The 27,973-nt window shown below is 30.2% G+C and overlaps 1 protein-coding gene across 4 annotated transcripts; it reads left to right on the top strand.

Moving 5' to 3' along the window:
- The first annotated feature begins 9,634 nt into the window (after positions 1-9,634).
- Positions 9,635-27,965, top strand: LOC113512315 (juvenile hormone esterase-like). 4 transcript variants are annotated; one of them, XM_026896114.3, is made up of 4 exons: positions 9,635-10,059; positions 24,563-24,701; positions 25,869-27,163; positions 27,550-27,965. In XM_026896114.3, the coding sequence occupies exons 2-4, from the start codon at positions 24,576-24,578 to the stop codon at positions 27,713-27,715; spliced, it is 1,587 nt and encodes a 528-aa protein (XP_026751915.2). In that variant the 5' UTR covers positions 9,635-10,059; positions 24,563-24,575; the 3' UTR covers positions 27,716-27,965. The 4 variants fall into 4 exon arrangements, with proteins under 4 accessions (XP_026751915.2, XP_026751914.2, XP_052756020.1 ...); XM_026896113.3 differs by lacking the exon at positions 9,635-10,059 and adding an exon at positions 16,136-16,302; XM_052900060.1 differs by lacking the exon at positions 9,635-10,059 and adding an exon at positions 23,841-24,006.
- Positions 27,966-27,973: the final 8 nt, after the last annotated feature.

Consider the following 27,973-nt stretch of genomic DNA (forward strand, 5'->3'; position numbering starts at 1 on the left):
AATGCCGGAGGGATATACTGCGGGCTCATACTGCAACTCCGACGGACCCCTCTAGAACAAATGTATCCTTCATCAAAGCTAAAGTGAAATTTAATTTCAAATCGATTTCGTAACCCACGCATCATGTGTAAAGATGATTTGAAAAGATAATGTATATTTTCTTTTATAAATATAATTGACAAACAATTTATACATATAGACTTATATTTATGTGGTCTGTCTCAATAGGACAAAAAATAAATTTTAAACAAACGAATAATAATTGATAGTATTATATTATCTGTTCCTGAACGAATATCAGTCTGCGAACGTCCAATAATAGTACAAATAAAAAAATGATTAATTGATTGTATGTCTCGATTTATTACAAATTTTTATTAAGACAGTGTTTCTGTGATAATTTTAATAAAACTTGGTTAGATTTTTATTAAACATTCAAGAGACAAACTATACACACTTATTCAAATGTATGTATTAATTAACAAACATGCTACTTATATCAGAGCTAAGCATGCTACTTACATATATTTGAATAATAAATATTCAGATTGAAATCGAAATTATTACTTTCTGTGAAGTTTTTGTCAATGACTTAAACATTGTTTCCAAAAAAGCATCTATCAAAAAATGACACAAAAAGAACTCTCCATACTTACTTGTCAGCTGAACAGCGTTTTGTGTTAGTATAAGAAGCTCAAAATTGTTTGACGTTTTTAACTAATATTTTCCGGTAAATTGTTCAATTTCACTAAAAGAACATTTCCTTAGAGCTTGATACTTATTAGATTTCAAGTATGAGTTTGTATGCAATTAAGCACTATGTCTTAAACATAAGGACACCATATTCTTACTAGCTATTATGCGAAATCATTTACATAACTGTGATACGTATCCACCGACTGCGACAAAAAGTTACAGAACATGTTTACCAAACTTCATAGTGATTGGTTAAGCCATTAAAATAGATAAATACTCATTTTCTTCTAATTACTTCTATTTTCTTCTTTCTCTTTCACTTCTATTTATTGTTTCCCTCAAAAGTTTACAGTAGTAAACTTATTATAGATACAAACAATTACAAGAAAATATTAGCTATTAAGTAATACCTATTATTTATTTTAAGTGAAAAATGTTGTTAAAGACAAAAGTATAACAACATTTTTCTTATTATTTTAATTAAATAGTTTCATGAAATTACTGTTGTATAGACTATCATAAACTATGGTTTCTTAGAATAAATATCTCACTGTTATACCAAATTAAAATTTTAATTTTAATAATAGGTTTAGAGATATGAATCACATCAAAATTAGCCCCACTGTTTATTATTTAAGAAAGATTATTATTTTTGTTTTATAAGATATTTTTGGTAGTACCTAATTATTAAATTTATTAGTAAATAATTCATTATTTATTATAAAGAGCGATTTCCGAGTACCAACTTCAAATCATAATTGGCTATTTCCACCCACGATTGTTTCGTTGTTACGAAAGTCTGGATATTCTCTATAATCCGTTTAATATTTCGAAAACATTATTAATCTTATTTTACAATAATATAGGTAGGTACTTCACTACTAATATTATAAATATGAAAGTGATTCTGTTTATTTCCTCTGAATATTCCTCTTATTGACTAGGTCAATTGTTATGTTTGTATTTAATGTGAACATTTCTTGTAATTGTTTGTATTTATAATAAGTTTACTACTAATAAAGTATTATATTATCTATGCTATTGTAATCTTTTGGAGGAAACAATAAAGAATATGTATATATCTTTGTCCGACATAAAAAGTATCATACTCGTATGTGAAAATATTTTCTACTTTTTATGCGATTATTATAACCTTATGAATAAAAATGTGTACAAAACCTCTACCTATTAAAAATTATCCATACTCTTACCTTAGCTTTTTTTTATATTATACCTTTTACTATTTTTTTTTAAAAATACTTTTTTGTACGGTAGGTAATACACAAAGTAGCATAAAGTACTTAGTTATATAAAGTTGAGACCTACATAAATTTTAATAGCAATTTCTTCTAGACAATTTTTATTTGAATTATAATGGGAGGCGTAGTAAATACTGCTTATATAAGTCTTCCAATTTCTAAATTATTAAATCTTTTTTTTTATTATTATACTTTTTTGATTTTTTATTTTACTTCGGATTACATCACACTCCTAATAAAAAACTCTTACAATTATGTATATTAATGACTAATAAGGCTACATTTAGTATACCTATTCTGTTTTGATATACATTATGATCTCATACAATCTAACATTATCACATTCTGTTGAATCTAGGTGTTCCTTTTACAACTATGAGTAGACATTTTGCCCCAATTCTGCCAAACTTCAAATAAAAGATAAGACAAAACATTGTAGCCATAACACTCGAAGTAACGAACAGAACTTTAGTGAAAAAAAGATATTAGGTAGATACCTATGTACCAATAGTTTATTCATTTGTACATATTTTCAATAAAAATGACTTTGTTTTCAAAGTTTAGACAGTCTTTTAGCATAATAAGAAAGGACCTTATATCTTCTATATCTGTAATATTATAATTGCTGCCTAGAATCCCAGATTTCGTTTCATAATAGTGAAGAATTATTAATATATTTATTAGTCTTCTCTATTCATTTTGGGACCCGACCGGAAGACTGAAGTTTAATTGCTAAGCAACAGCAGCAATGCAGCCAATCCACTACACAGAGTTGTTTTTTTTTCGGTTTTCTCTTTACTTATTAATAAAAACACGCAAAAGAAATCAAGACCATTGCTAATTCGATTAATAACTGTTGACAAAATTAGTATAGAATCAATGTGTATACAGTTATAGTAAATAAAAGAATTATCAAAATCGATACAGAATTAATAAATACTTTCATATTTTATTATATAATCAAAATTACACATATCGTAATATTATTATAAATATCGCCATGCTGCTTAACAGCTTGTTAACGAATACGAAGATTCAATTTTTTAATCTATAATAATATATATCCGTTCAATTCTTATACAACTTCTAATAAAATACAATCTAATAATTTTTTAACTATTTATTCACTTTTTAATGAAATTTTGTGAAATCATTACTTTTTTATCTTAGTTTTACATACATGCTTACAAAAACAATTGCCTTGTTTCAATAGTATTAAATATACATACCATATCGTATATCATAACATATTAAAAATACACTTAAATTGTTTAACTCTATTTTAAGGTCAGTCCACGATATTGTGGATATTCTATATCTGTCAGAAACTCATGGAATTAAAATTTAGCAGGAAACCATCTAAGAAATAACAGAATAACTTTAAAAGAAACATAATAATATAGTTCAATTTTATATATCTTAAAATCTTCTAAAATTATTAGCCTTTTGTCCCGTATGTCGAGTACTGTAGTACCTTCTATTAATTTAAAATTCACCTTATGAACACTGTTAAGTAAACGGTGGTGCATGTTTAATGCCAGTTGTAAATATTTTACTCCAAAGGTCAAAATTCGGACCCTGTTTCGTTCCCCAGGAGTAAAAATAACAACATATAGGAGGTACTTTTTATATGTACGCTTCGCTACACTCGAATAATACATGCGTTATTCTGCTATGGCTGTGCAAATATCTCTATATTTCCTTTCATGTTATGATGATTTATTTTTATGCTATGTAGTCTTCGACTTATGATAGAAAATGTGGCATATAATCCCCCACAGTTTATGAGAATTTAAAAAACCTTTAAAAAAAAATGTTATGCGGTCGTGTTTTTACTCACAATTATGTGGAGTTTAAAATTAATTAAACATTTTTGCATAATGTTCTTTTTATAATTGGAATAATAATTTTTGTTAGGTAACTATATCATATAAAAATACAATAAAGTAATTTTATCTCATATATTAATAACCTACATATTCAAGTAATAATACTTAATTCTAATTATTTTTTACCTAATAAAAACAAAAACCTATTTACAGATTATGTTATGTGTGAAACCCTCTGTGAGTGAATGTATCTTAACTATTTATATACAAATGTATTGTTTATTATAGGCGGACATAAAGGTCTTCGAGTTAAATAATTCAACCATTAGTATTACTACTTAATTAAATCCAATATTCAAGAGATGCACTATTTACGTATATATAATACAAACACTAATATACACATCTAATATATAAAATTCTCGTGTCACGGTGTTTGTTACCAACCTCCTTCGAAACGGCTTTATCGATTTTTATGAAATTTTATGTGCATATCGGGTAGGTCTGAGAATCGGCCAACATCTATTTTTCATACCCCTCAATGATAAGGGTGACCCATCCCTAAATATTTTTTTTATTTTCTTGACAATTTTTTTTATGTTTATTTTATTATGATTTAGCATTGAAAAATACATACAAATTCAAATTTTCACGCTTTTACGATCAACCCCTGTTTTTTAATCGTCATTTTTATGTACCGCAATAGGGTTGAAAGATGGCAATTAAATATAATAATTGTAGTACGAAAAAAATACATGTATATATCTCGAAATAATGTATATGGTAAAACAACATTTGCCGAGTCAGCTAGTTTACGTATATATAATGACATAATCGTAATTATTATGTAAGTTTTATGGTTGTGTAGCTAATGCATTGTTGTGGCATATCAACAATACAAAAAGATATAGACTTATTCTTATGTAATTATATACCTACACATTACACATTTCAGATGTTAAAAACTATTTTTAATGTTGCCATGTAGATATATTAATGGCTAACGCACATGTACGAGTATACAACAGCAACGCTGTTCTAGACATTGGATTTACGATGGATAAGCTTTTATTTGAAAGCTGCACGTGCTATTTCAGTGCGAATACAGTCGCTTTCCATAAATAAAGATATTTTATATGGACAAGGAAGGAATATAAAAATAGACAGTTGTTTAAATATGATACAGTAACATAACGAAAAGTTTATTTATTTTTAAACATTAACGTTGAACGAATTACATATACCGATATACCAATATATAAATAACTTCTGAACAACTTCAATAAAAGAAAACTTTAACAGAAGACAGTGGTCATATTAATCCATGTGTAAAGCTCTACTCGTTTTACTGTAGCCTACATTCAGTATGTTAAATGCAAAAACTATGTCCATTGTACTAGCCATTAAACAGATACTCAGATATTCGGAGAATCTATCTCGAAGGAACCCGAACTTTTTAGCCTAAAGAGCTTCCCGGTCTCAAACATGAATTTAATCCTATGATAACTGCTGTACGTTAAATAAGAACTTATACCTCCAGCATATATTATATTAACACAAGCAGAAACAATTACCTACATATATACAATTTCACTTAATTCCAAACTCGACTAAGTTTGAGATCTACTATCAAGTATAATGTCTAGCTAGAAACAGGGAATTTATCTAGCAACATTGCCACGAACATTTTACTTAGAAATCTCCAAAGTTCACAATTCAAACACTATGATGGTACGGATCAAAGGCTATGTTACAAAGATAATACAAGTATGAAATATAACAAAGAAGTGGCATTCAACAATACGTTAAAAAGTAATAAAATGATTGTATTAGGAATAAAATCACTTTTCAATGTTAATCCTTTTATATATGTATCATACCAATCATCATCATTTCAGACATTTACTGTCTACTACTGAACTGAGCCTTCCCCATAAGTGGAGTTTTACCAGTAGTTGCCACGCTTGGCAGGCGGGCTGGTAACCACAATGAAGCTTTTAGAGATGTTTTAAAAAGAACGCTGCCCATCCCTCAACCATTATGTTCCTTTAGTCGTCTCTTACGACACCCACAGGAATGGAATGGGTGGCCTATTCTATGCCAGAACCACAGAGCCATTTCTATTTCCAATTTACGTATTAATCATAATATGGAAGTAGAAATTAATCGTTTTTACCTGAAATTGAAACTCTAAAAGTCTATATAAACTTTAACACTTACTTTGATCCTTAAAGAGAACTGTAAGCATATATTTTAGATATACAATTGGGACTTAACGCGATGAAAAACCCTTTACAGATAAATAACACATGTATTCTTTATTGCCGACGGTTCGACATGGATTGCACCACGTCGTGGTCACGACAGGATGACGTGGCGTATACAGAAGCTAGTATGTAGGTACTATTTAACTGTAAAGGCTTTTACATCGCGTTCTCAATTGTGTATTTAAAATATGTGTAAACAACGCTTAACACAAAGATTAAAATTAACTATTGTATTGTATAGATATAGTTTCTATTAAAAGATAATTAATTATTGACAAGCCCCTAACTTACTACAAACTAATTCTTTTTTTTTTTAGTACGTTTGTTCCGTTGTGGAACAGACTAAGGTCGGAGACCATGCTGCCTAGTCTTCAATATGATAATTTGTCTAGAATCTAATTCCTTTAATCCAGATCAGACAGATATAAATCTTATTTTTATAGGTCACAGATAACGACCATTCTGCGCAGACTATTTGCAACATGTTCGCTAACTGGAATAATAACTTAGAACAAGAAATTACCTAGATGGAATGATAAATTAACATTAATAATAAAAAATACATAAAATTAAGATAAAAACTGTAAATAATATGATTGCGTCCTTTCTTCTTACGAAAGATACACCGTCAGTTGCTATTTTTTTCAATTCATAAATGTGTATGTAAAATTCTTGTACATTTACATTACTAGTTTATATATTCGACACAGATTATGTAGAAAGTATGTAAGCAGTTTATATCTGAATTTGGTAGGGTTATGCGGCCGTATAACATTTTCTATACACTAGCCTGCTATGAATTGAGAAAAATAGCAACTGATGGTTTATCTTTTACTAATTATATATGTTTTTTGTTTTTATTTGTTAATTCTGTTTATGCAGTATGGGACCTATCACAGCATACAACACTAGCAACCTAGGAAGGTTTCTAGTTTTTTTTTTTTATTCGTTGCTCTTTTTACCCTCCAATCTTTATATGAAAACTATGACAGGACATTATTAGTTTATTTATTAGTTTTTAAGTACCTAATAGCATGAATTTAAATTTGTTTCCATTTAATATTAAAGAATTGGACTGACGAACTAAATATACGTTTTAGGTCACCATTAAATTTATTTGCCGAATTTATAATATCAGAGGATTTACAAGATATACAAACCTGGATATCATCTGCATAAATATAATATTTACAGTACTGTATTTGTTCCACAACATCAACCTTATATAATATGAAAAGACCCAGTATAGATCCTTACGGAACACCTCTATTAACTGTTATTTTATTTGATATCATTATTGGTCCCCTTTCACTGCTCAATTCAACATTTTGGGAACAATTTTCAAAATAGCTTTGGAACCAGTTAATATCTGAGGCACTGAAACCATAGTAATGCATTTTTGCCAGTAACAATGATACATTAATGCAATCAAATGCCCAGAAGCAGATTGGTAACACCAGCAGAGTACCCTAACCATGACCTTGTAACATTAAAATGTCATCAACAATTTCTGCCAATGCAGTTACTTTTACGAAGAATTTCATTTACTTCTAAAAATACTTTGAATTACTGCGCCACTATCCTTTACAGTATTTTGTATATTAAAAGAAGTATACTAATTGGCCGTAACTTTTTTAGCTAGTTGGGATTTGTAACTTTTGGAATTGGCCTAACTACGATTACGGCTTACTGCCATTTGTCTGAGTATGAGTCTGTCTCAATGGATCTGTTCATAATGGCAGTAATCGCAGATAGGGTATTGGACATAGTTAGAACAAACATATCCCTGCTGATACTATCAACTCTAATAGCATTTTACTAAGGTTTTTATTATTTTACCTGCATCGTCTTCATTTACTGTCCTCAGTCGAAACTGAATGTTGTGGTTGCAATAATGATTGTTTTTAAAGAAGTTGAGAAGCGGAAACCCAAAATGAAAAAGAGCACTTAGAAAGTGATCGTTGATTTTATTTGGATCATTAAAGATATGCATACGTACTTTAAATTTTTTTTGTCGTTACTTTAACATTTTGTTTAATATGTTTCCAAAGCTTTTTCAAATCATTAATATTAGTAAATATCTATTAAATTAGGCCTGTTTTCCTTAAATGTCACATTAACCATGTGTTTTAATTATTTGTATTTCGACTTATGTATTTTAGTTAAATAGATAGATAAATAATTTATTTGTATTACTTACAGCACACAAATTACAACATATATAGATATACATAAAACATCGTCACTTCTTCGAGATTTTTTGTATGTCTCAACTCAACATTTCATTACTTTTTTTTGCAGAAGGTAATCCATGCATATTGTTGCTGCCTAATGGTCATCAGCTTTAAAGGAGCATGACAATGCTATCTGTGACATCAAGAAGATTCATATTAATACCTCCCATTAAAATGATATTGCTACACCATGTAAAATGACTTACGCTATTGCATCTATAAAGGTTTGGACGCTTAATCAAGGAGGTCTATATGCGATTTTTATAACTGACTTCGGCTTGTTTACTGTAAATGAGAGCCACATTTGTTCAACTAATGTGCAGGTGGGGTAATGTAGGACTCGAACCGATAACCCGTGCCTAATATAAAATCTTGAGGGGTTAGTGATTGTTAGTAATGGAGACTAAATACTAGCTATATATATAACCAGGTCGACCTCCACGTGGTTCTCCTGGAAACCATCGTGCTGAATTCTAAGTGTATTCATTACGACGGGCTAACTGACCTGTCTTTTCATCCTCATTTATCATCTGTCAGTGGTGCCCCGCCGGTGTATACCGTTAGCACAGGCGGGGACTACCATTTCATTATCATCCATTAAAAAGGATGCAAAAGCCTACGCCGCCACTACGCACACTTTGATCGAGGCATGAGGCACAATCGGTAGCCTGGTACTGACGAGGCACGCCTTTCCTCCTCCTCCCTCAACCTTCTTCTTGTTGATTGCTATAATGTCAACATTATGACGCTCTATAGCAACTCAAAACTCATTGTGATGCGTACCCAAGGAACCATTCATTCGCCCAGGCATTCAGTAGCCCCAATTTTTTTTTTTTTTTTAAATACGAGTATGAATTATGGTCATTTGTATATAGGCAACAGCTATTTATGTTAAAATAATATTTAGATTTCGCTGTAAATGATGTTTAAAATTCGATATATCGAATGACATTATGTAATTACATAATTATTATATTCCATAGTTACTACTGAGCATGTGATGCAACTTTGTTGCAAATTGTAGTTACAGTGGCAATTATTGTAGCGACGAGACGTGTTTTGAAAAAGTATTATATTGTGTTATTATCTATTATATTATTTAAACGATAATTTATTTGAAAACGGGTAACTGTATAATTTGTTGGATGTTGTTAATTGTATTATATTTTAAATAATAATATATAAATAATGAGTATTTTAAAATAGTTATTTTTATGAGCAATACATAAATATCTGCTTACGTAAAAGAAAATACAGTGAAACATAACAACTAAACAAATAATAGGTATTTGATAAATACATGGACTAAAACAACTGGTTTATCGAAACTTAATAAAATAAAAAAAATGTTCTAGCCCTATAATACTGAAATCTTATTATATAATACTGCTAGGGCTTGAACATTTTTTTTTCCCAAAAATCTTATCTAAATCAACTTCCATTCGGATTCGGTGAGCTGGTGTACCATGATCACATCGGGTGTGTATGCGGCCAAATTTAAAAAAATTAATACTTTTATCAATGCCGGAATTTGTGTGTATAATCTGTAATCAATCTATAATCCACTATCGAAAATTATAGTATAATTCAATATTTTGTTCGCGCAATACAAAATGTTTGATTAAAGTATTAGTGGATAAAATTTGGCATACTTGCACAGGTGTCTCAATTTGTTTGGCACAGTACAGTGAAATAATATTTGACGTACCAGTGGTTTATGTGAAATAAGAAGGCCGCAAATACAGTACAGATCAACCAATAGCAATACTAAAGGGTAACAATGTATATCTTTTAATATAGTATTTAATAATAACTGAATATATATACTTAATGATATTATAAATGTGAGTGTATTTTTTACTTGAGCAATGATTACGAAATGTGCCTTTTGTATCACTTCGTATTTAAATTAACTGTTTTATTATTTTTATAAATGTTGCAATAAAGTTTAAATAAATCTTCGCTTCTTCTTTTTTTTTATCTTTGACACTTACATATATTAGTACTTTGGATTTGTTACTAAATTTCATGCGTGTTTCCATGGGACTTCATGAATAACATCTCTATGTTTTAAAATACTGTTATTGGCACTGTAAGATTTATTGTTCTAAAACTGTGATGTATATTGTGTTAATTATTTTATAAATGACTGTTTGTTGCAATAAATAATGAGAGGGTGAAGAATAGAGATGAACATAGGCATCATTTATACTGGCCAATCGACATAACTTGCTCATCCAGTAAAAGTTACACACAAAATCTGATCCGGATATATTTTAAATCAGTTACCATATTCAAATCATCTTTATCCAAATTGACTTGTTTACAAGCACTTCAAAATCATCATGTTTTTTTTAATCTTATTATTTGGTATGAAAAAAAAGAGATTGTGAGATATACATTAATAGAATTCTATAGCTAAATAAACAATCCAGATAGATTATATATATAGGTTCCTACTGTTCATCTCCTATAATTTAAAACTGTCTTCCATGAAAAAAAAACTGACATCAATTGTTGCAAAACTATAGTTATTTTTTTTTAATTAAACTACGAAACCGATTTTAACAAAATTGGTATATGGGGCTAGGTACAATAGAAGTATTTTACTGAATATTCTTGAATAGTAAACGGTGTTCGGCTCATCATTAAACTTTAGAATGAATAATTTGTAATTTTTGTTTCCCCTATCATTTAAATTTTATTAAAAATTTTATATTTCAAACATGTGTATTTAAAAAAAATACTTAGGAACATACAAAATTGTTACAGATAAGTGTTAATTTATTATGCAATACATTGAATCTTATCAGTACAAAATACATGCGTCTATGAACAGTGAACATTGGACTCGATGATTTAATGTGATAAGTTGATAACATCGTAATGAATACCAAGTAGGTACCTTGTATAAAGCCACACACCCATAGTCGGTGTTCTACACGCTAATTGTCAAATATCACAAAGATCCCTTTGATACGGGTTTTTATCAATTTAAATCGGAAAACAGCGACCATAAGGTGTATCCACAGCGTATATTAAAATATATACCACAACTGCATATAGTTATATTTTAATTTTAACCCTAAAGTAGTTGTCCGTAGTAGGTGACTCGAGACTGTTCTTTATAGGAACCTATGGGGGAGGTCTATGTTTAGCAGTGGTCAGTTAACAGCTAATATGATGATGATAATGATACTGGTGTCCATGGCTCCATTCGCTTAGACGTTTGGTAAGAGTTAGTTATTCTAAAATCGTATTCTTCGACCTGCCAGCAACGCCCGATCAATGCGCGATTGCCAATAAGCTAGTCCATGTTTAATATGGTTGACTATATTGGTAAAAATTCCACTTTAGAAATGTTTGTGTCTCTGGAACCACGCAATATTTTTTTTAATTCGTTTCATTGTGTTCATATAATTTCCAATCGTGATTTTACAAAAAAACATTTAACAAATATTTTGGCTAAATCACGTACTGTTTCAATTATCATTTTATATATAGATATTAATAAAGAAGACTATTAATTTCTCTTTAAAAATGAAATTTTCAAAATCCATTCTTGTCAGCTACAGCCAAAATGGTCACATACAGTGCAGTTTCAAAAGAATTTTTCTCTCGCGAACGCTCAGACTGTGGAGGAGCTCCCTGTCGAGGTTTTCTCTAGAAACTACAGTACGGGATGTTTAAAAAAGGGTATATTAAGGTTTTTTCAGGGTCGCAACTCGCATGTGACACCCCTAGTGTTGCAGGCGTTCATAGGCTACAGTAAACGTTTACCATCAGACGGGTTGTATGCCTTTTTTTATACGACTTAGAATGGCAAACAAGCTGACGGCCCACCTGATGGAAAGTGGTAACGGTCGCCTATAGACATGAGCAGTACCATGGACATAACAGAACATACTGTTTCATTCATGATATGATTATAATAATAATAAATAGATTTATTTTCTCTTCACAATTCATCACAGTGAAATACAATGAGACATGCTTATATTAAGGTAATTAAATTATAAATATGTATATGTATGCCACCTTCATGGTATAAAAAAAAAAACGTTACGTTATAGAATAAGGCCATGTTCCAAATTTCAGCTTTCTAGTATTAATAGTTATCTGCGCATTGATAGCCACACAGGACATCAGATTTTATTATTAGATTACTAGCTGTATTACAAGTACCAGGCAATTTTGGTGTGAACACACCTCCCTCCCTTCCTTTAAAAACGTTTATAACCACAAGAGTAAAAAAAAATACTAATTTTGGAAAATACCTATGCATGGAAACTAGAGTATTTATTTTTGGTATAGATATATCATATATTTATATATTTTCTCCACATAACGATATCAGTCCACAGTCAGCGATATGGATTACGTAACAGATAATAATTAGAGTTCCGTACAAATACAGTAGGTATATAGGAACCCATATAGTGCGACTTTCTTTATCGGATCATCTGTCAATCTCAGCGTTGTATCTCAGCAGCTACCTACTAATTCGTAATAGTCTTATATATTGTTAGTCAAACCATAATGCAATAAAAATAATTTTACTATTATAATAAAATTGTAATTAGACGATATCCGTGCGTGAAAGATATGTATATACGAAAAATGTATATAATAAATAGATAGATAATTAATTTGCATTACTTGCAGCACACAAATAACAACAGACATACACAGTAAAAAGAAGATAAAAAATGCATATACAAAAAAAATATGTGAGGGCTCTTAATAAGAATAATAGAAGACAGAGTCTTGTGGAGTTTTGTGAAGAGAAATATCTAAATTGATTGCAGATTGATTGATAAAAGTGTGACCTATGTCAATATATAATGTATAGATTTGTTCTACATATATATAATATATATAGAACAAAAAGACTTGTATTAGACTATTATTCTGACAGTGTTATGTAATCGGTCAAACCATAAGGTAATGCTTTTTTTGTGACTTAATGGTCTTGACAAGATAGACTTTTTTGATGTAACTTAGAATGGCAAACAAACTGACGACTTACCTGGTGGAAAGCGGTAACCGTTGCCTATAGACATGAGCAGTATCATGGTCATAACAGAACATACTGTTTCCTTCATGATACCCCCCATGCGTTGCCATACCTGAGGACTGAGGTGTTATTAATTATTTATTATGTATCTACTCTACATTATAATACAGTACTCTATATTATAATACATTTATTGTTATTATGTTCTAAATATATTAATATTTGTAATTGCTTATTGTGAAATATTTTATTGTATAATGTAAACATTATGTAACACATTGATTTTAAAAAAGTACTAATTTTCTACTAAGCAGATATCTACATTCCGAAACTACATTAAGGTCACAAAAAATAATATAAAGTTAAAATAAAAAAAGCCGGTAAAATGCGAGTCGGACAACAAGGGTTCTGCACAAAATAATCAAGTTTAATTTTTTTTATGAAATATCTACAAATTCACTATAACTAAAAATCTGAAATTTAGCAAGAAGCAATGTTATGTAATACAAGTAAAGGAAAAATCTAAATACCGTAATTTAGATTTTTATATACTTATACTACATAACATTGCTTCTTGCCAAATTTCAGAATTCTAGGTCAACGGGAAATATCCTAAAGGTTTTGATTCTCTTTGAGAATGTCATAATATGCGACATAAATGGAGCATAAGTGGCTGTATCTTTTGATTACATCGATTTAGAAGTTTGTATTTTTCATTGCTTTAAGAGATTGCAGATCTGAGTATATGATATTAATTTGAACTTAATACCTCCACGCGTTCCTAAGAAAAAGGGTCTTGACAGACGGACGGACGGACAACGAATTATTCGCCTTCCATATACATTTAATTGTAATGTTTCATTAAGATTTATAAGTTCAGTAATACAAAAATAATAATAATGACGATTAAGTAATAAAATTAATCCATCGCCACTATTTCACCAACTGAAAGTACAAACAGTTCCATCAATGTACATATTCAAGCTGTATGGGCGAAAAACTAAAATTTCAAGGGTCGGCAGAGAGGGCGCTTAACGATGACTTTCCTAGACCGGTATACCGGTCGCAACAACTTAAATTAGGCGTATCTTTTTACTAAGCTGGTTCACCTGCCTCCTTGGGCTGCTGTCTTTCTTCACGGCGCAGCTAGGGATCCTCTCGGTCTCCGGAACACACACAAAAACTTATATTGAAATAGGGTGGCGTGATGTAGGGTACTTCACATGGTCATGACACAAAACAGTATTTCCATTAGAAACTGAGTCTTATTATGACATCTAGCAAGTTGCACACAAAACCACGCCACGTCATAACAAACTATGAATTTCACTTAGATGTCGTTTATTATAAAATAAATACACGAAACAGAGCGTATACTACTAACATTCCATGAACACTTTTCGCGCCAACGCCATATTGCGTTTTTTTTTCTCATCTATCCGAACATAGATGCGCTCAGGTGTGATGCAATAGCACTCTTGCATGGTAAAACAACCTTCAATCCGTGCGATGCAACCGGAATCGGATTATTAATATTAAACTACACCAAACACAAGTATTTCCTCTTATTCTAAGTATTAGTCTTATCTTAAGTATTTACCTATATTTATTCATTTACTGATCCATGTTTGACAATGTTTAAAGATACTTTATGCAAATGGTTGATTACAAAATGTTTCTGTACTTTAAAAGATTATTTTGAGATAAAATGAATGGCATAATATAATTTAATCTTAAATATAAGAATAAATGTTTATTTACTTTAAGAAAATAATTAAGAATGCTTTTATAAAAAGTAATACAGGTATAATATATGTTTATAAATATATGACTATTGTAATTGACTGAAAAAAAATGTCATGCACGTATAAATATACAATAGTAAATTTAATATCGATATAACTTAATAATTAATATTAATATAACTTATATTTCATATTTAGCAATAATAATACAAACATATCAAAATTTTGCAACTTACCACATTCATCGCAATAAATTTCATTTAATTTTACATGTTTTTTGTATTTTATGCAAAAAAAATATTAATTCACTCTTGCGCCACCTACCCTTTTCTATATGTTCTCCTTTAACTAAAGGTTGTCTGTAAGTGATTACCCTAGCGATAAGACCGCCTTTTGTACCTTTATGTGTATATTTCAATCTGTATTTATGTTACTATATTTCACTTGAATTATTCACTTGTCATTGTATATTTTTATTTATGGTGCAATAAAGAGTTAAATAAATAAATAAATAAATAATTTCATTCTTATTTATTCGCCTTTCATATACATTAAGCTAGTATTTCATTAAGACTTACAGGTTCAGTTAATGTTTAGTTTAATTCTTACTTTGACACTTAATATACATATAGTCAATAACAGCAGTATATATTACTTGATTCTTTATTTATTATCTATCAAATATCCATTCCTTATTTACTAAAATATAACATTTCTCTTTTCCTGTTAAAATTTTATCACAATTTTTGAGGAATTATCAACAAATCTTAACAAACAAATTTACCACTTGACCGATTTTATTTTTATACTACTCGGATTTTTATGTGCCTTAGTAATGTGCACTTGTCTCTATACCTATTTCTAATAAAAACAACTTGTTATGTGTACGAATATTAAATGAATCTTGATCGTAATAATTATTCAAGTACAGAACCATTCAATAGTTCCAAGATGTTCCAAACATACCTACGTTTTGATAAAATTGTAGAGAACGGAATAAGTTTATTACTTGCAAATATAATCATACGTTTGTTCAACGTCATAAAATACTTATAGGTATTATGATCTCGTTGTAGACTGATAAAGCAATCTTATACATAAACGAATTCACATATTGCTGGTAATATTATTCTATGTTGAAATGTTAATGTGTGCTGTGTAATAGAATTGTAAGAATAAAAACTTGACGAAAGGATTTCATTATGAATTCATTTTGCTGCTGTGCTTACTCGCGCTATCGCAAAGAGAAAAACGTGTAAGTAAAACAATAATTTTATGTAACCATCAGTTCTATATCCATTCGCTAATCCAATATTTTGCTCTCAATTTACAATCTTTATCGCAAACTAACTCCATCTATTACATACGAATACTAGGCATTATCCACGCCTTTGTCCGCGAGACTAGAATATATGGATTGACCAAAATAAAAGGAAACCTATATACTTCATTCTAAATAGAACATGCGTATCAAAGTTACAAACATCCTCGCAAACTTTCACATTTATAATATTAGTAAGGATTTCATAATCAGATAAACTTGAAAACAAATGTATGTTTTATCAAAATCGATTTAATTGAATCATGAGATACCTCCACTGACTAATGGATTAAGTATTACTTTACAATAAATCGTTAATTTGATGACATACTATTAAGGTATCAAATACGTAATGAAATTTAGTTTAAATTATTTCAGATTGCCACACGGACATTTAATCAAGTCACTTTAACATACATTCACTCAGATATTCGTATTAACGTATAAATTTATTGTAATTATTACGGAACAGTTTTTTGTTGAATCTGTGAAGAAATTAAAATGGTCTAAGAAGGATTTGTGAAACAGTATCATTATTTCACGCTGTTTCATTCCATTTAGTGAATAATTCCATCCAAAGTTAATGTTTATATATTTAGTTTTCTTTATTTTTTTAATTTTACTTTATTAAGATAACTTACAATTTCTAGAACACAAATAATAAATATAGCAATAACATACGTCAGTGAAAATTCCACAATAAACTTACACATTAAATAAACGAGAGCAGATGATAAATATGAAAAAATATATCTGACATTACAAAATAGACATTACAAGAGAAATATAACAATAACAATAAAAAAAAAGATTGCCTTTTTAATTATGTGGAATTTACGAAAAGTTCCTCTCTTACGTGCTTTTATATAACCTTTAACTAAATTGTAACCAAAAATTTATCAAGTTTTAATGAAATACAAATGCTGTTAATGTAGATATTCATCATCAATATCTACATAGGGATAAACAATAAATAGTACTTAGTGACTGCTTCATCTATCTGTATCCTGTAGCTATGCCCGCTTGAAAGAGTACAATATAAATCTGGGGCAGTCAGTGTATCTAATCTTATTGAAATCTGTTCAACCGTTTCTTATTGGGAGGAAAGGGAAATTGTTAGTGGTGAGGTATAACATCTCCATTGCTAGTATTATACCCTAACAGGATGACCTCCATGCAGTTTCTGTCTCCATGCAGTCCTGGGAACAATCGTGGTTAAATCATTGATGAATTCGTTACGATGGGTGAACTGACCAGCAGGTCAGCAGTAAAAAGCATATTATACCCATAGCGCAGGCGGAGTTACTATTTCATCTTCACCCATTAAAAATAAACATCTGTTATTAAGAAACAAATATCAAAACATTTTTAAAACTTTTACATTTAGTATAATATTTTTATATGGACGCCATCAAAAATTATCCTAAGGACGTTACATAACACTAAAGCAGGCCCTTATCTTAACCATTCACGTCCCATTGCTGGGTATAAATATCTCCTTATATGTACATAGATGATACCCCGTTCGCTAAGTTCATATTATAAGACAGTATTTTCGTGTATTTAAATATAAGTTAATCTAGGTCTCCTACGGCATATACATACATCCATTCATCTTAACTCTTAACCAACAAGTACTTGACTATTGACTAGCAAAATCAGTCAAAAATACTTTTGACTGTACTGGTTAGTCAAAAGTAGTTTTGACTAAAAAATTTTAGTTTTTAGTACTTTTGACTACAAATTTGCGGTTTGGTCGAGTAGTTTTACCTGTTATTTTAATCAAAAGTATTATTGACTAAAGCATACGGTTCCACATAATAATTTTGACTGGTTAAGAGTTTTGACTGCAACATATCCATTTTGTCAACCATTCATCTGACTTTCTTTCCACATACCCGGGCCACCGTAGAGTGACTTTTCTTATTTTAACACTGCTACTTTCAACCAATACACTCACGCACTACTGTCCTGCGAATGCGATCTGCTAGCGTTAACCCGAAAATTCTGCATATTACTCATATTTCGACTGCATTTTTACTGCCATTTTCTTTATTACATACCCAACTCTCACTACTATAAAATAATATGGGAACAACTACTGAATTAGCCAACTGTTCCATTAAGCTTAAATAGTTACTCCGTCTCCACAAAGAAAACTTACCAACTGCTCAGATAGGTAGATACATTAATTTTTAATGAACGAATAAAAACTTATTCATTTAAATTAATTATGATTATACAGTGAACTTGTAAATGCATTCTCATAGAAAATTAATTAATTCTTATTTATTGATAAATCATAAAAGACTAGTTTTTAGTCACGACTTCATCCGTGTAATAATCCGTGAAGATTTGTATAGGAATTCTATTATCAATCACGATGGTTTCCAGGGGAAAACGCGAGGAGGTTGACCCAACAGGGTATATTGCTAATTTGATTGATTAATCAATTTATTAATAAATTAATTGATTAATAATAAAATGTTTTTCAGCAGTGTTTAGAAATTCTACTCCTAAGAGAGTGAGATAGAAGATATTTAATTGAGATGAAAATTTGTATATAAAATTGTTAATTTTAAGTTAGGTACACGATGTTTTAAATTTAGTTTTCTGCTAGGAAAAATATTTGTTAGAAATATGAAGTTTGCAATATAACCGAATTCTATGCGGGGAAAGTCGCGGGTAACGGCTATAATTTATAAGACTGGGACAGAAAAGCCATTCTTGCATAGAATCGAATGCCACATGTGAGCGAAGCCGCGGGTAAAAACTAGTAGAATATAATATTGAAGGCAGTAAGATGACGTTAAGACGTCAAGCGGTAACCGCAGAATGAGGAGCGGGGGTTGTTAGTAACTAGCACTAACGGTTCCATTACTAGCAGTATACTTAGGTCGGCCTCCACGCAGTTCCCCTAGAAATAATTGTAATTAATTCTTGCTAAATTCATCACGATGGGTCAACTGACCTGTTTCCATTCTGACTTATTATCCCTTATTAGCGCTTCTCCAACTAATACCTATAAAGCTGGCGAGATTATCATTCTATTATCATCAATTAGAAAAAAAAACGCATAATAGGAGTTGATTTCATTTTCCTCACTCCTGTAGAAGTTATTTGGTACAATCATAGCAATATCACTTCTTTATTCTTATGGTAGAATATAATAAAAAGTGAAAAAAAAGCAATATAAAAAATTAATACGTTGTCCATCAAAATGAGAGATTAAATCCATTGCAGTATTAAATAAAAGTAAATTTTATTTAATATCTACTGCAATGGATTCCAACACACGTTGGTGTACGGGACAAAAAAAGGGCAAACCGTTTTTGTAAACTAGCCATAAAAACGAGTAGATGAATTATACAATGATAAAAGTACATTGTGATTATTTCTTGTTTATATTTATAATAAGTTTACTATTGTAATCTTTTGGAGGAAACAATGAAGAGTATCTATCTATCTATCCTCTATTCAAGGTCTCGACACCAAACAATAAATGTAATTACCAATCTCTGGCAGACTGGCTGTCGTGCAACATACAGCGGTCTAGAATCATACTTTACACGAAATTTCTTAATGTAACCTAGGTGAGCATACAAAGCTATTCCCTGAAATTTCCACGGGAATAGAAAGAAACGGGAAATAATTTTCACCAAGCAGACGAAGCTACGGATAACTCTTCTGAAAATATCTGTTTCCACGCAAACAAAATATTAGTATGTCTTTCTATTCAGCTACTTGTAAGAATGAAGATTAATATTAAGTTAATTCTGTAAAAATACTAATATTCAAGGAAGGTAAATTTAGGTAATAAAACCAGTCCGGATTAACAAAGTAGACTCTAAGCTTTTAATCCATCCTTCAACAATAGGCTTTAGGAACGTAACTAAATCTACAGCTACAAGTCGTAGTAGATAGATATTAGAATAACATTTAAAGCAGAATTTGATTAAATTATCTTTGGAAAAGGTTCAGGTTGTGATAACAGCCCCATTGAAATGAAAAGGCTCAGACACATCTATTGAATTAAATATTCATTTTTACAATTTATCAAGCCAGATAACAAAATACGATAGGCATAACATTTTCAATTATGTCTCTTCTTCTTGTTTGCAACTTATAAATATTTATACCTATCTTCTGTTGATACTACTGGACATGACACATTATATTATTATATCTGCCTATAATCTAGCGGTGCACGAATCCGAATGATTTTGTTATTCGAATATTTAGTACTTACTAATTTCATAAATTAACTAAAAAATATTAATATACTGTTTTCATATTCGAATAAATTAACTAATCTGTAACAACTAATTCTATTTAATATACTACTACCAAGTCCGTTTCCTAGTCCCTGTATCCACTACTACAACAAAAGGTGATGATGAGATAATACGAGTAAGTGACATGAGCGACAACCAAAAAAAGAAAAAAGACATTTCAGCGATCGGGTCGACTCGGCTACGTTCGACTACGTTTATTAATGAATGAAATTAGTAGTCGAATGATATTAGTAGTCGGATGACATTACTAGTCAGATGAGATTAGAAGTTGGATGAAATTAGTAATCGAATAAATAACATTACTAGTCAAATAATTTGAAAATCATGCGAATAATCCGAATGATTTGCTCAGTCGAATTATTAGTAGTCGGATTAGTAAAATCGCGCAACGCTACTACAAACTGTTACATAAATTAACAATTAAATTGTATTTCAAATTTCTGAGAATACTTATCTTGTTTTTTTTAAATAGGATTAGAATAAAATAAGGATCTAATAATCACTAAAATAATCTTTTTAGACACACTGTATATTCATATTTTTCATCACATGAATATATTGTAAATCGTCTTTCTATCTTTACTTATATATAATCGTTTGTACTGGACTGACTATCACCACAACAATAACTACTAAGTCTGGAAAGTTGAAATTTGAAACATAGACTTATAACACATAACGTTAACATCCGTTAAGAAAGGATTTTTAAACATTTCAACTATAAGGTTGAACATGTATGCGAAACTACGGACACCAGCAGGTTATAAATGATATAACATTAGCTTTTACTCGCACACTTCATCCGTGTGACAGGGTATGTTTACTTGCCAGGATAAAAAGCAACCTAAAAAGACATGAATATTTCTTACGTTAACTCAGAGACTCAAGCAAGCATTGAAATAAAATTGCGCTGCAGCACACAGGGTAACGTGTATCACTGTACAAATTTTTTTGATTTCCGTACTCTCTTTCGAATATTTTAGTGTATTTAGATACTATTAAAAGAGTCCTAGAAAGTCAATCTACAAATTCAAAATTTACCCTAATTTCTCCAACCTCATTACACTTTTCTCAGTAATGCGATGTGCGCTAACACATTTTGAATAACTGAGTTGACACATCCAACGCAGTAAAATGAGTTAACGCAATTGCACAAGGTGACGCAATGTTACTCAAGTCTAATCCTATGGGGGGAAATAGATTGTTAGTCTAACATCTCTATTGCTAGCAATGTACCCTATCAGGTCAACCTCCATGCGGTTCTCACTGGAAACCATCGTGGTTAATTCTCGTGGAATTTTTCACGATGAGCTAACTAACCTGCTTTCATCCTCACTTGTCACCCCCCACTGATGCCCCGCCAGCGTATACCGATAGCGCAGGTAGGCTTACCATTCCATTTTCACCCATTAAAAAAAATCCTATGTCCTTCTCTTAGATTATATAGATAGAGCATCGAATCTCAAAAACGGGTCAACTTTTTGTCAGCTTATTGTCAAATTAGCTGACTCGTTTGTTTTTTATTAATGTTCTATATACTTACGCATATAGTGTATCTTGACTTATTATTTAATACATAAAATGAGTATTTACGCATTAAAAAGATACAAAAATTACCCATAACTACATATTTATCATGCAAAATTGTATGAAAAATTTGACCCAGTTTTTTCGAAGCATTTGTATGGAGACACTCTATCTGTAATCTAAGGTCCTTCTGTATTCCTTATAATACGTCTACACTAAATTTCATGGTGATTGATTAAGCTAGTAAGCTGCTAAGAGATAACAATCTCGCGTTTACATTTATAAATAAAATTATAACTAAATATATATACATAACCAAAAATAAACTAATAAAACAAAAATAAAATAAAATAACTATATCAAATAAGTAGCTATCTACTACATTATCTGTAGTACAGATTATGTTGATAAAGGTATACTTTTAACGGTTATATTCTACCAGCGTACATTCACGAGACGCCTTATGAAAATAACATGAGATGAATAACGTATTTTGAACTTAATGAAAAAATAACTGAGTTTTGTCGAAATTATCACAGAAACCCTCTATAATTGAAATTAATAACAAAGAAACACTCAATGATTTAATCTATATTTGATTTACACTAATATTGAACATCAGCAGACTATCTTATGGTCGAATCAATAATGACTGGCCAAAAAGGACTCGTATTTTCATTGTTTATATATGTATCTATTTCTTTATTTCACCATTACTTCTAAATGTCTGAACAGATTTAAATATATTTTACTGAACTAAGTGTTATATTGCGGAAATCCATATAACTAGTTATTTGATTAGAATTCTTTTGTTTAATTCCGCTACCATTAGTATGTATGCGACTACCAACACTCGAATATTAACTACTATTATTATTAGCCATCAATCTCCGACTGTCATTTCGTCTACGCACGTTTTGCGACACGTATACCATAAAATTTCTAAATTCTCAGGCAAAAAATTATATATACGGAGTATCATTGGAATCCTTATCATCCAGAATGACATTAGAATTAAGTATACATATATTTTTAAGTCTATTTTTGCCAGAACAGTCGTGGTTTTTAATTTGCCAAGCAAAATGTACTTGTTCCTTTAATTTACATTTTCATTAAGTTCTATTGATATTCTATTGTAATTGTAGAAACAAGAGGCTTCGGTACTCGTAATATATATATATATATATATATATATATATATATATATATATATATACGGGCCCATAAGCTACTTAGCAACCTGACCTGAAGAGTTAATTAATATGCATTATCTTCTTTATTTTTACTTCAAAGTTACAGATACTTGTTTAATTCTTAAATTTTAAAGCATTTTATCGCGATTTCATGAACGACGTTCATGCATCATCTAACGCCATCTAGTTACACTATCCCTAATTAAATTTAACCCATTGTTTAAAAATATCAAAATATCATCATAATTCTAATTTTTCATCATTATTGACATTAAAACTTAAGTCCGATCCATTATAATTTTTTGTGATACATTCTTAGTGAAACGAAACGAACTTCGAACGAACGAGTGAAAAATATTGCATTTGCAAGTCTAGTACGATCCCTAATCTATGGCAATGGCGTTGGTAATGACCGCATATTTGAAACATATCTATTGATTTCAAATACGTACGATACGTTCCTACGTACATTGTAACAATATCATTGTATTACGTTATCTTTTGTGAACTGTGTGTTACTCTTGATATCTATACGACAGCCAATCAACCGTAGATCGTAGAAAGAGAATGCAATTTTTTTACAAGTGATTTTCGATATCGTTTGATATATAGATATTGGACAGGTATGAAACCGATATTGTATTTATTTATATACCATTTATGTCACTATACCCAGTACACTTATACACTAAGATATCAAAGATTAAAGTCCAATGAGAATATATGTCTCATGGGTCTCGTGTATATCATATGCATCACGTATGACGCATTATCTACAAACATGACATAGTGGGAATCAAGGTTATGGCAGCTATGACACAGCCAATATTATCAGATAATATCTTGGCACTCGACTCAAGAAGTAAAATAAGTACAACAGTTCATTCATATCCGCGAACATTCATAGCGCCAAATGAACATCCAAATATACAATTATGTAAATAATGTATATAAATACATGAAAGATAGGCACTATTTCTGTCGCTAAGATAATTTCACAACTAAACCATAAATATTAAAAAAAAAGATAATTTTATAATTATTGTTTGTATTTAATAGCAATATAACGTAACAATATCCAAGTGCATTTATTCTTTTAATAATATTTTAACTAATTTTATATTACTGTTTGTAATAGGGTAATGAAATTTAATGTAAGTTAATAATTTAAATTTACAGAACATCTATCAAAATGCCGCTTGTAACTATTGAGCAAGGTGCATTGCAAGGCATGGTATGTGATCATGACGGAAGAACTTATGTTGCTTTCAATGGTATACCTTACGCGAAACCACCAATTGGAAAATTGAGATTCAAAGTAAGTACCAACGTACAAGGTGAAATTAAGAACATAACATAGATTAAGAATAGTATAATACCCTTAATAATAAAAACACCCTTTCTACGTTTCCAAAACTATTGAAAACCTATTTTCTAACATGTAGGCAATTTTGTTAATCTTACAGAACACAGTTCAAGCCGTCGTATAAAAACATGTAAAAACTTGTAAGGATTTGAATATTTGAATAGAATATTATGTAGTTTATATTTAGCTAAAATAATAGTGTAGGTACTGAAATCGATTATTAAACATCTGAAGTACCGTTCCCGAAAATACGAAAGTACTGACATATTACCATACGGATTACAAAAAAAATTATTTCAAGTAGTTCTGCCGAAGCAATTCTCTTAATTTAGTTATAGATATTAATCCTTAGAATAATTATCGCACTGAAATATCAGACTATATAGTTTTAGAGATGAGTAACCTATGGGGCTCCAGGATCCAACCCATTATTAATTATATGAGTAATAGCGGGTAAATTTAAAAACTCGCGAAAGCGTTTCTTTGAGGATGTATGGACCGAAATTATTAAACTAATTAAACGCCAAACCAAATTATATTATTAATTTATTAAAAATTTTAATTTGACAAAATCTGTTTTTTTTTTTATAATTATCTATTAAAGTAGAAACGTTACATTATTTAAATATATTCCATTCACCAATGCAGACATTCGCACTAATTCTTAATTAATTCTGCTTTAATATATATGATTATATATATGAAAAAAAAAAACAGAATTTGTTTTTTAAAACACTAATCTTCATCTGAAACTAACTACCAGTCAGATTTAAAAATTCTTTTTGAATTTGATCTTATTTCTTGAGGAAGGCTATTTATTCAACATCACGATACGATCATGGACAAAGTCACGGAATACAACTAGTCGTACCTATAAAGATCAATATGTAAAAACAAGTGTAATACCCAAATTGCTACGAGTACGTAGACGATGTTTTACAGATTTAGGTTTTTATAAGAATACAAATATTTTTATTACTCGTATTAGGTACCCATTTGCTACAAAATAGTCTATTAAATCATGTAAAATACTTTACACATAATTAGTTTTGACTAACAATTATAAAAATATATGTATAAAAATAAAAATTTACCATAGGTATTAAATTTCGTACACAGGCACCAGAACCTCCGGAGCCATGGGAAGGAGTTCGTGACGCAACACAGCATGGCCCCACCTGTCCCCAGTACAATGAACGCATGAACCGCATCCAAACCGGCACAGAAGACTGTCTTTATTTAAACGTTTATATAAAAACGCTTACACCTAAACGGCCCCTTCCCGTCATGGTATGGATTCACGGCGGAGGCTTTTACACCGGCTCTGGAGACTCGGACTTCTACGGGCCTGAATTTTTCATGATGCACGATATTATTCTAGTCACTTTTAATTATAGATTAGAAGTTTTGGGATTTTTATGTCTAAACAATGAAGAAGTTCCAGGTAACGCTGGTTTGAAAGATCAAGTGGCTGCATTGAAGTGGGTAAACAAAAATATAGCAGCCTTCGGAGGCGACCCTAATAATGTTACCATATTTGGTTGCAGTGCAGGCTCGGGTTCGTGTTCCTTACATTTAATATCAAAGATGAGTAAAGGATTATACCACAAAGCCATACTACAAAGCGGTGTTTGCCTTAGTGAATGGTGTTATAACATTTATCCAACAGAAAGAGCATTTCAACTCGGGAAACTATTGGGGAAAGAAACGGAGGATACTACAGAATTATTAGAGTTTTTTAGAAACTTACCAACTTCATCTCTAGTTAAAATTGAATTACCAATCTTGGAAACAAAAGTTTACGATTTAGCTGACAATATTTTCTTCGGGCCAGTAATAGAAAAATCAGATCTAAATGTAGATAATTTTTTAACTGAACATCCTTTGGATTTAGTCAGAAAAGGTGAAATAGCAGACGTACCTATTATACTAGGCTACACATCCGGCGAGGGGATCGAAATAGCCCGGCAACTACCAAAATTAATTCCTTTTCTGAATACGACTGGCGCTGTTGTGCCGAGAGAATTGAAATTAAAATGGCCGATACATAATCTTATAGAAACTGATAAAAAAATTCGCAACCACTACTTTGAAGGAAAAGATATAACAGAAAAATCATTACAAGAAGTAGTAAATCTTGAATCTGACAAACTTTTTATTTATAACATAGTTAGATTCGCCCGATACCATAGCTATTATAATTCAAGCCCTGTATATTTATATAAGTTTGTTGCAGAAACAGAGAGAAATTACGCTAAAAAGAATTATAATATGGAATCAATAGATGGAGTTTGTCACGCAGACGAACTGCCTTACTTGTTTAATGTTACTTGCCTTGATATCCCACTGTCTGAGGAATCAGTACATATAATAAAGGACTTCGTCAATTTATGGACTAATTTTGCAATTACAGGGTGAGCATTTTCTTTTTTTTTTTTTTTTTTAATGTACATTTTTAATTATCCTATTCTTAATAAATAAATACCACAAACTAACAAAACTTTTGTATAACTTATAGTTTGTACTAAAATAACTAATAGACATACTTAAATATATATTTTTATAAATACTGTAAATACTAAAAAACCAATACAAAAATACTCAGTTTTTTTTTTATATTCTGGGAAGATAAAATGCATAATCACCAGGTGGGGTAGTCCCTATAGCCACTACGCCATAAAGTCGTCTATTGCAGGAAACCCTTTAGTGACCAATAATAATATTTTTAATGTACACAATAGTCATATTATATGGTTTATTCTGAAATCTATCCTTCTATAATGATTTATTATCTTTTCAGTAACCCAACACCATCTAATAACAGTATACAATGGAAAAACTTCACGGATAGAGAACGCAACTGTTATCTTATTGGAAAAAGCCTTACATGTGTACAAAACGATAATGAACAAAATAATAAATTTTGGGAAGCAATCTACGAGGAAGCTGAACTTGACATAAACTGATAAAATCATCACTGAATGTGATAATTTTATTAGTACATGGTTGTTGTATTTTTGTGCCTATTTACTCTTAATAATCAGTCATAAAAATGCTTATGAACTGAAAAAGTTAATAATAATGTATAATATAACACTGCTGTAATCCAGTGATTTACAAAACATCACAAATTTTGTATAGAATAATAAATGCGAGTAGGAGCTCGTTTAGTCAATTTTAATTTATATCTAAAATAAAATGGAAGTACTTAAGTAACTAATCTG

This window comes from Galleria mellonella, unplaced genomic scaffold (assembly GCF_026898425.1).
Source record: "Galleria mellonella isolate WM207_F2 unplaced genomic scaffold, CSIRO_AGI_GalMel_v1 utg64, whole genome shotgun sequence".
Classification (NCBI taxonomy): Eukaryota; Metazoa; Arthropoda; class Insecta; order Lepidoptera; family Pyralidae; genus Galleria; species Galleria mellonella.